This window comes from Fragaria vesca, linkage group LG2 (genome assembly GCF_000184155.1).
Source record: "Fragaria vesca subsp. vesca linkage group LG2, FraVesHawaii_1.0, whole genome shotgun sequence".
Taxonomy (NCBI): domain Eukaryota; kingdom Viridiplantae; phylum Streptophyta; class Magnoliopsida; order Rosales; family Rosaceae; genus Fragaria; species Fragaria vesca.
Genome location: NC_020492.1, coordinates 29,572,637 through 29,583,437, shown reverse-complemented (window position 1 = coordinate 29,583,437; position 10,801 = coordinate 29,572,637). Strand labels below are relative to the sequence as shown.

Genomic DNA, 10,801 nt, shown 5'->3' with positions numbered 1-10,801 from the left:
GATTAAGTTCTACAAACTGATAGACCTACATGCATTTATGAGGACAATGCAGCTTGTATTGAGCAAATGAAGTTAGGTTACATCAAGGGTGATAATACAAAGCACATTTCACCTAAGTTCTTCTACAACCAACAGCAACAGGCGTTTCTCAACGTTCAAGTGAACCAAGTTAGTTCCGAAGGAAACGCAGCAGACTTATTTACTAAGTCTTTGCCTAAATCTACTTTTGAGAAACATGTGAAAAGTATAGGCATGCGTCGGCTATCAAATCTCTCTGAATAATGTTCACATCAGGGGGAGTATCATCTCAATGAGGTAGGCTGGTGCGTTGTACTCTTTTTCTCCTACGATCAAGGTTCAGTTTTTCTCCCACAGGGTTTTTGTGACTTGACGAGGTTTTTGACGAGGCAACAGATTAGCACCATTGGCATATCAATGCGCGGTACAAGGGGGAGTGTTCTAGGATATTCCATATCTTTCTAGATATTCTTTATGTGTGCCTTTGCCTTATGCCAATAGGATATGTAGTTAGACTAGATCTATGTATTCATATCCTTACCATACTGGTAATGTGTAATTCCCTATATAAATGGCTCCTATCAATGAATGAGATACACATCTTTCACGATTCTCTATTCTCAATTTACTTTCACTTCATCATGAATAACAAACTTAAGGTTATTTTAAAATTTAAAAGGAGGTTCAATGAGCAAATGTTTGTTTTTAAAAATAAAAAGGAGGCGTAAAGAGATAGGGAGATATATTGAGTAAATCTGGAGGTCCCAATAACCGCACTCTTATGGTTAATGTAAATGAAAGGAAAACATACTTGACTGTCTAAACTTATATATTAAGACTCAATTTATTGTTCATACGATTAATTTCAGTCTATTCAGTACCATCAAAGCTGGCTAGGTAATTCATCTATTCGCTTTAGTACTATGATCAATCTTTCCAAGTGTTTCCACTAGACTAGTCGTTATGGCAGTTTTCTCTAAATTTTCATCCATATCAGCCTCCATCATCCTTCTTGTTTCCTCGCCTCCTTTTTCATGAGCTGTTAATGCAATGATCGGAATGCGAACATTGTACAATTTCTCCTCTTTTCTTATTTCCCTGGTCGCTTCGCAACCATCCATTTTTGGCATCTGTTAATTTCCAACACAAAATGTTAGATACATATCAGTAGCATTATCAACAATTCATCACATTTAATTATATTAGTATTTACCTGGCAGTCCATCAGTATATAGTCATATACATGTTTCCTTTGATTGAGTAAATCATTGCGAATTACATTTGAAGCTTCTCTTCCATTTTCACAAAGCTTCACAGTTGCACCCAATTGTGACAAAGTCTGTATTGCCACCGTTCGTATATGTGGTAAGTCCTCTGCAACCAAATTTTTTTTCCCTGTCAAGGATTTGATGTCACGGTTTGTTGGGGCTGATACACTTGCTGATATGGAGCCAACATTATTAGGAGACTAATAGTGTCGAGGAGTTGGGTGAATGCTCTTGTACTATTTGGTCAAAAAGTTGTCATCAACAGTATGAATGTATGGATTTCTTGATGAACTAGGAGTTGTGGAGACTAGTTTGCTTCTAAGCTTCTGAACCACACTGTCTACTTCTGGCCGTCAGCTTTTTCGCTAGTTCTATCTGGCTTGCTTATTTTTTTATCAAGAAAAAGATTACAAGGAAAACCCACGCAAATAACTAAAATTCTCTCCTATTTGTTGTCGAGCAACTTGAAACATATGTGTTTTGGATAGTTTAATTATTATTACATTTTTTGTAAAGATAAAAAAAAGTACAAATTGAAACTTTTACTATAATCAAAACTAAATTGATCGAGAAACAGCTTTTTAATCCAAGTAATCGGGGTAGGACCGTCGTACCATAAATTCGTAATCGCATTTATAACAAAGTACATTAACTTAACTAGAATCATGCTTGAAACTTGAAAGTAACCATCATGCTTGTTAATTTTCGTTGTCTAATTTTTGATATGTCAAATCGTTATTAACTTAACTTCCCACTACCCATATATATTTTTTTTTTGGTTATAGAAGATGTTTAAAAGGCACAAACAAAACAAATGAAGAAACTAAACATTACAGCAGTTGCCAGATCTTCTGGCTCTAGTAACAACACTTAAATCATCAATAAAAACTCAGACAGCATGAATAACTACCCACATTTTTCTACACAAATATCTCTATACTATTCAGGTAAAATATAATTTTGGTGAATTTTCTGAATGCTTTGTAGTAGTATTTTTTTGAAGGTAAAGTAAAAAGGCCGCGGTAGTTTTGGAGGTCGACACGTGTGAATCCCCAGGTGTCTGACTAGCCGTAGCTAGTGAAGTCCACGTCACGTGGCCGTCTCTCACCCTCTGTTAAAACGCAGCCTCCCATTTTTTCTCCTTTTCTTTGCCTTCCTCCTCCTCCTTCCTCCCCCTTACCTTTTTCCCCCAAATTCATCAAAACCCTAATTTCACCAATTCAATTCTTCTGATTCAAATTCCATTCAAATTCGCTCTCCCCTTTGCAGATCTCACGCTCGCTTTTGCTCGAAGCTTGTTATCAAGGCTCTCTCTTTTCTCAGGTGAGTCTCCAACTCGTACTGAGTCGACTCTAGGGTTTTCGATGCAATTGAAAAGTTGTTTGCGTTTTTGGGATGTGGTGGTCTATGATCGAAAGGGGTTTAATTTAGGGAAGGAAATTAAATTTGATGATAAAAGTGTCAAGTCTTTGAGATTTTTGGTTTCTTTCAATAAAGTAGGTAGCTTTTATCTAAAATTTGCTTAATTATTTTGTAAACTGATTAGAAAGCTGTGTTCTTTATTGATTTGTTGATTTTCTTTGGTTAGTTTTGTTGTGTGTTTTTGTGAGAAGTCAATGGAAGGTGTTTCCTTTTTTTGTTTTGTTGATGTTTCTTGGAAATGTATGGTGTTGCTTGCAGCTTGAGGGGTGAAATTTTTGGCAATTTTACGGGTAAAAATTCGAGTAGCTTAGAGGGTTTGTCTTGTTTAAAGTTCGAGCTCTGGGTCTCATGAGAATTGTTAGGGGAATGCAGAGATTGTTTCGCGAGGAGCAGAACGTGCTGGGCTGGAAGAAATCCTTCAGCCAAGGGATTGGCGTCACTGTGCCCAAGGCCAGAACGCGTGACAAACAAAACTCTATGTTTGGGGTTTTGTGAAGGAAGTTAGGATAGGGTGTTTGTTGAAGACTAACAGCAACGAATGCAATGACTAGGATTCTGGTTCAGCGAGGTTCCTCCAGTGGTTCTTCTTCCAACCCAAGCCGCTCTTCTTCCTTGTCTGGTTCTTCCTCTGCTTGGTCACAGCCTCAGATTAATAGTCCTCAGGTCCTTTCGGCTGTGAAAGATGAGGAGATTGAAGTGGAGCCGCAGGAAAATGTTATTGCAGATGATCTCTCAGAGAATTGCGGGAGTAGTGACAATAATGCTGTGAAAAGTGATGGTGTGTTGTTGGAAAGCACTCATAATGATCACTCTCCATGTTTAAGTGAGGAACTTTCTGAAGTTGAGAGAGTTGGCAAGAATGATATTGCTGGACAAGGGGAGTTGATGAAAGGTTTAGGCGGTTTGACAATATCTGAAAGGGTGAAAGTTGACAGTGCGGATTCTGGTGGGGCTACTTTACAAAATGTGACTGGGAGTTCACAGCCACCACCACCTCCTGTTCCTCCCCCAAAAATTTCTTCACCAAATTCAAATTCAAGGAGAACCATCACAGGAAGTTCAAATGCAGTCAGGATTGGACCTTCTAGAAGAGCAGTTGCCTGGCCAGTTGTTTCAACTAGGACGTCACCAACTGGATCACGGCCTTCTTCTCCCAGGTCTCATGGTGAAGGCGAGGGATACAATAGTGCCGATGAGCAAGGCCCTTGCTTTGTATCCTCCTATGATGATACTGTAAGTTTCTGATCATTATGAGATCTTAAATCTGATGTCCTTGTTGTGCTTAATCCCAAAAATGCCCAGTGGTTTAGAATGAAGAGAAAGTGTGGCATAAGGGAATCTTTCATTCTGGTCTTTTTAGTTAGGTTTATTCAAATGTTTTCTGCGCTTTGCTTCCCTTTTTTTTATCAACTTTTCTTTATTTTATGTTTTTTTTATCACCAAAATACTTTTGTTATTCTCAAATAAGAGATCTTATATCTTAGCATCTTCTTTAAGGAAACTGTAATGCTTATAATATTTCTTCTTTTCTAGTTTAGTTTTCTGGGGTTGCAGCTACACCGCAATGGCTGTTATTGGATCCATTTGTGACTTGATTTCTAAATGCCTTCGTAATTCTATTTTAGGAAAGGGAACGGCAGTTTGAAATTGATATTAGACGCGCAAAAGGTTTTGAAGTGAAAAGAATGCTGGAGGATGGCAATTGTCTGTTTCGTGCTGTTGCAGACCAGGTTTATGGGGATTCTGAGGCGTATGACTTGACCAGACAAATGTGCATAGATTATATGGTATGGTTTCATACCTGCAATCCTCACTGATTTATGCTTCAATGTCAATTTCTAAGCACTGCATGAACACAACTTATATACGCAAATGTACCATTTAGTAATACTATGAGAGCTTAGTATATGTTTTTTTTCATATTGTGGCCTCTCTTTTAAAATTGGATAACTGCTTAACGGTTTTGTTCTATAGAAATTCACAACGGCTCTGTTGGGAAAATTATATGGTTTATGAGAAAAGTTCATTTATTTGATGTGGTAATCTGTTCAAATGATTCTTTATATCCGTTTTTAGTTGCATCTCTACCATTTGTTTTCTGTTGATTAGAAGTTCTTTTGAATGCATGGATAATGAGTAATATAATTATGGTGTAGTACATCGAGTAGTAGAGACAATTTCTTTCACCAAAGTAGAGTAAAAACTAAAAAGGAAATGTTAGTGTTTTGGTTCTTAGTTAAATAAATGTCAGAATGCAAATCTATCTATTTCTTTTGGGTAACCATGTACCATTAATTATTATGAAGCGAATCCCACATATATTTCTGAAAGTTGCATAATCACATAAGTACATGCTTAATATATAACAAATCATGATTGTCTATACTCCTATGTGTCCAGGAGCGAGAGAGGGATCATTTTTCTCAATTCATTACAGAAGGATTTACTTCTTATTGCAAGAGGAAAAGAAGAGACAAGGTATGTAGTTCTAACATGTTCTAGTGACAGATGAGGTATGGAGTATGTAGCTCCCTAATCTCTTTTTTGATGTGATTTATGCTCAAAGTGATGATAGCCTGGAAGTGATTGCTAACGTGATATATTTGTGGTCGTATTCGCTACCATCATATTCTAATTTCTTTCCTAAATTTCTACTTCGTACGGTCATTGGTGTAATTGGCTTGAATTCAGAGATGAGAGAAATTTTCGTAGTATTAGTTACTGTTCTGGACATCAGAACATGCTGGTTCAATGAATAGTGGTTAGAAGCAGAGGGGGAATGTTATTCAAATGCTACACATGCAGGATATCATTGCTGAATACATTTATCTTAAATTTACTAAAGCACAAGTTATTTTTTGATGTGCCCATGTTTATACAGTTATATGTTTATGACTTTATGCCAATACTTGTGGTGTGTAATATATGTTAAATGATAACAACTGTGACAGATTGTTCCTCTGGCAGTTACACTGGTACAGTAGTGTTCAAATAGTTAGGAGCTGACCCGTTAGACCTTGTCATTACTCTTGGATTCGGTTCCAAGAAAACAAAACGATTCAAATACATCTTTAACCTTGGATCTATGTCCAAAGGTAATTGACCAAGCTTTTCCTGGTTAGTGCTCATAAGTCATCACTGATAGTAGATTGTGAACATTCACAATTTTCCTTCGGTGTATCAAGTGTCTAATACTTTCAGTAATATCTTGCTGGTTGAATCGGATTTCAACATTATATGAATGTTCAGTTCAATTTCCTAGATTGAGTCCAAAATGTGAGGTTTTGTTGATGAGGTTGATCTTGAATTATTCCCAGAGAAGGCCTGGCACCTATTTACTGTTGCATCTATTATATCCAGGTTCTAGTCTTGTTCATTAAAAAGTTGGTTATTGGTTCAGCATCATCAAATGGCAGGGTGCCTGTCTCTTGGTTTATTACTATCATCATGCCTCAGTTAGGCCTTTGATGTGTGGCTGGATCCAATACGATAATTTGGTTCAACTGCAGAAAACACCCATGGGAGATTTTGCGGATGGGCCTCGGTTTGCTTTCGGATTTCCTGTTCTATGTCTCAAATACTATACACATATATCTTACTCTGAAAGGCCTGTAGAGTAGAGTTACCATATTAAACACGGGAGAGATCGATGAGGGGGGAATGGCCTAACTGAGTAATAGAAGTGAAATTTTCTATTGTAAGAATTTTCACTGCAGGAGCTACAGTGCTTAGATTCCGGTTGCTCATCAAGTTGTAGGATAGCAACCCAAGTGAGTTATTACTTTGGACTGGCATATGTTAGCACAGAAGCTGATTCATATCTAGCTTGAGGGAGTTGAGGCGAGTTGTTTACATCTAGTTTTGCACCCTGGAGAAGAAGCTGCAGTAAATTGGCAATTCATTTGGAGGATAACAATGCTCTGCCCCATTGAAAATTCATTGGCTAATTTTCTCATAAATTTTATGTATGTTTGTTGTGAGGTGTAGAAGAGGTAGAAGCTGGATTATTGCACATTGATATATGTCAGAATTGTAAAACTTATGCTAAGCAACTGAGTCGTTTGGAGCCGTTGATGTGTATTAACGGGTGACTTTAGTAATGCTACATACGACAATAATGTTTAGAAGGCGTTGCCCTCTGTTGCTCAATTAAGAGTCCAAAGGTTATGTAGTACCCTTCGCCACCATCCTAGTTAGGGGTGGAGAACAATGCAAGCTTAAGCTGGCCAGCTTTGGCATCTCAAAGCCAAAGGTAAAGTTGAGCGTTGTGATTGCCTCTGAACCTAGGATGGAGAGCAGCTAAGTTTTGACTAAGTTGTCTACTGGTGCACCAACTATACCATTTGTAACATCATTACCATACAATTTACTTGTATCATTTGCATTGAAATGTCAGCTCACATAAAAAAAAATTCTAGTCCAACTTGTTAAGCCTGTGTGCTCTATCTTGTTGCTTTTCAACTACTGGTTTGTTGCTTTTCAACTACTGGTTTTGACCAAGTTTGTGTAGTAATGAGTCAACTTTATGCAATTAAAAAAAAAGAAGAGTCAACCTGTTGACTTCTTATGATGTTGATATCTTTCATTTTTCATTAGGTTATGAACAATGTTGTTATCTACTGTTCTTTATATTATCAATTCTGTGCAATGTTGGTTGTGTAATGGTTCACTTCTTTCCTTTCTGTCAGGTCTACGGAAATAATGTGGAGATCCAGGCCTTATCTGAAATGTATAATCGGCCCATCCATATTTATTCCTACAGTATAGGTACTATTTTTTAGCTGAACTGCTATATTAGCTTTCTTTAAGTAACCTCTTGTTTGCATTTGTTGCACTTTCTAACATGAAGGTTGATGCAGAACCTATCAATATCTTCCATGGAAGTTATAATACCGATACACCACCTGTACGGTTGAGTTACCACCATGGAAATCATTACAACTCTCTTGTTGATCCTCGTCGCTTAAGCATTGGTGCAGGACTTGGGTTCAGCAGTCTCCGTGGGGTACGCTTATGCTCTTAACTATTGTCTTTATTTCCATTTGGCTTCAATTTCATTTACAATTACACGAAACATGGATATGTTGGGTTTGTTCCCTATTGTCGGATAGGAACATGCTATAATAGAAATAGGTGTTAATAAAATGAACAAAAATTAGAGTCGTCCCCTTTAGCCTGCTCAGGCATGGGGAAATATCCACAATAATCAATTTGGAAATTTTTTATGATGTTCTAGTACGGATAGAAACACTTTCTTTTGTCAACTGATTTTAGCCTACCGACTAGAAAATAACTCAAACGCCCCTAATCTGATCAATAATGCATATTCTACTTCAAATGATCAATATGCATATTCTACTTCAAAAATTAGATTGCGGTTAATATTTTATGGTTTTCTAAGTTATGGACTTATGGTTAAATTAGTAATTTAGATCTTTACCTAGACCTATCTTGTGGTTATGTAAAGTTATAAATTCTGACATTGTCCGGATACAAAATTGCAATGAATGGAAAATTGTTTACTTCCTGAGTATCAATGGTTTCGTTCCTGTTTCTGCCCTCTCATCTTTTTCCTAGTTCGCCTAAATTTCTTCTCCTCATTCTTCCCTTGTCTCTTTTCTTCCAAGTTTTTTTTATCACTGCTTCCAGATCATTTGGTGAATAATAGGAAGTTAATTCTGAGTAGAACCAAGCAATGGTATGGAAATGATGTGTTCATTAGTCTATGGGTTGAGACAAGATTTTGATAAAATATAAGTAATAAGGTTGGGCAAGAAAGAAGGTGGTGCATAGTTCACTTTGGGGGTTACTAATTTGGATCCCAGGAATTCACCATGAAAACCATGGCTGGCATGAAAAAAATAGGTTTCAGGGAAGATGTGTTAGGATGTGCCATTTCCAGCTATTCTACCATACTGATGAGCTGGTTGGACTACATGATGTTTGCTCCATCTTTTTCTTGCTTCAGACTGATGTTTGCTCCATCTTTTTCTTGCTTCAGACAAATGCTGACAAGGATCAGATCAAGGCTGCCATTAAGGCTCAACAAGACCAACAAATCGATAATGCAAGTATCTCAACTTTAAGCCGTATGAAGTTCACTAATTTCTGATGGTATATCATCAAACAGTGATCACATTTTCCCTCTTCCTCTTATCCTACGGACAGGCACTTTTAGCTGAGGGGCGATTTTACTCTGACCTTGAGCTTACTGAGAAGGAAATTGAACGCATGGTGATGGAAGCTTCAAGGGCTGAGTATCTTGCAGATGGCACATTCAAGCAACTTAGCCGTAGAGAATCTTCTACTTCAAGCTGTGAGCCTTCATCTTCTGGAGCTAGTGAGTTAACCCTTAAAACTTCTTTCTGTTTTCTTTTCCACAAATAGTCTCAGACAGTGCTATTTGGAGCGGAGTTTGCATATTTTAGATGGAATTTGAGCAGGCTTTGTTACTGACTAACAGGATCGTCAGGCAGTGATTCTAAGCCAGGTGGTAGAGACCAGGGTGGCCAGTATTCCACCTTAAGCAGTAGTATGCAAATCGTTCTGTCGATGGGGTTCAGCTATCTACAGGCCATCGAAGCTTACAGCATATTTGGAGATGATGTAGATTCCATGGTTTGTTACTTGTTGGAAACTAGCAGCAGTAGCAGGCGCAAAGGCAAGGCAACAGAATGATGTCCAACTAGAAACCATAAAATGAAAAGGTGAAAGAGACTTGGGAATGCATATGTGATTGTGTTGGCCTCTTTGTGCTGGGACTGTAGAAAATGATTCAATTGAATGAGCCCTGTGAATCTTTAATATGTTATCGAAGTTCAGTCAATAAAATGGATTGACTAGACTGTTTACTGACTTTGAGTTATCTAGCATTTAAAGTTCGATAATCAAGTTAGCATTTCAGGACCACCAGAGTAGCATTCACAGTTCTGCATTACTGTTACATGACTACATGTGATGGTTTAGAAATGCTGGTGCGCAATGATAGAAAAATGAAATGACGAGCTTTTCTCTTAATTCTCACAATTGGAGGTGTAGGAACTTGAGCAACAGATTAGGCTATGCGATGTAAGAAACTTAACATGAAGCATGGTTTTCAATGGTGCAAATGAGAGGCCAAATTGCAGTTGCAGTTCAAACAAGTAATTCATTCTAACAAACTTAAGACTTAGATTTAGATCCGAGCTACAGCCTGAAAAGGAAATGGATACAAAACTAGCAGAAATTGTTCATTCTTTGCTTGAGCTTTCACTAGTGCCATCGCCCCCATCCTCATCTTGGTTTTCTTCCTCTTCCTCTTCCTCCTCCTCTACCTCCTCTTCCTCTTGCTTAGGTGGTGGCTCTTCCAATATCCTCATCTTCTTCTTCACTTCCTTTGTTTTCGCCTCTTTAGTTTTCGCTTCCTTTGCCTTTGATGTCCCCGCCTTTTTTCCAGCGTTCTTCTCCCTCAGCTCTGCAATCGCAAACAACAAAGTAAATATCCGCAGTTGTGGCTTCTACACGTAATTATCTACTAACATTTTTTTTCAATTTTTTTGTTTTGTTTATGTTGTTATTTTTGTTTGAGAAATTTTATTTACACATCCTAATTTTCTACATACCACGTCTCTTTTTTTACAAGCTCATTATTAAATTATATTAGTCTATGAAATTACCAAAAAACATCAAACTGAACAATAAAAAACTAATATTGAACCTTGAGAGCTAGGATGTGTGCCACTAAAAGGAAATGATCAAGAAAGATCTTTCATTTGGGTTAATGATTTTGGCTTCAAAAATTATGCTCAGTATCATGCTATTTATCTTGATTTTTATTCTTGTTTTATACGAACTGGTATGTGCTTATTTGATATATAATTTTCTAATAAATTTCAATGATTGTTCATAAAGTGCAGACTGAAAATGAAAACCTAAATTTTGCATTCTTCAATTTCAACAAAATGTTGAGTTCATTTCCAATCCACATATCTTGAGAAATTGATCTTATATCCCGTAAGAAATTGAACTGAAACCTAAAATGCTAGAATAATATTTTTGAAATTAAAGTCTTTTGTATTCAAGGGTAGTTTGGGAAGTTATGGGTTGTGTATTTA

The 10,801-nt window shown here is 37.2% G+C and overlaps 1 protein-coding gene across 1 annotated transcript; it reads left to right on the top strand.

The window, feature by feature from the left end:
- The first annotated feature begins 2,505 nt into the window (after positions 1 to 2,505).
- On the top strand, positions 2,506 to 9,615 carry LOC101291693. Its single transcript, XM_004291649.1, has 9 exons — positions 2,506 to 2,609; positions 2,967 to 3,941; positions 4,334 to 4,495; positions 5,109 to 5,186; positions 7,397 to 7,475; positions 7,568 to 7,713; positions 8,710 to 8,775; positions 8,877 to 9,048; positions 9,172 to 9,615. The coding sequence occupies exons 2-9, from the start codon at positions 3,252 to 3,254 to the stop codon at positions 9,384 to 9,386; spliced, it is 1,608 nt and encodes a 535-aa protein (XP_004291697.1). The 5' UTR covers positions 2,506 to 2,609; positions 2,967 to 3,251; the 3' UTR covers positions 9,387 to 9,615.
- Positions 9,616 to 10,801: the final 1,186 nt, after the last annotated feature.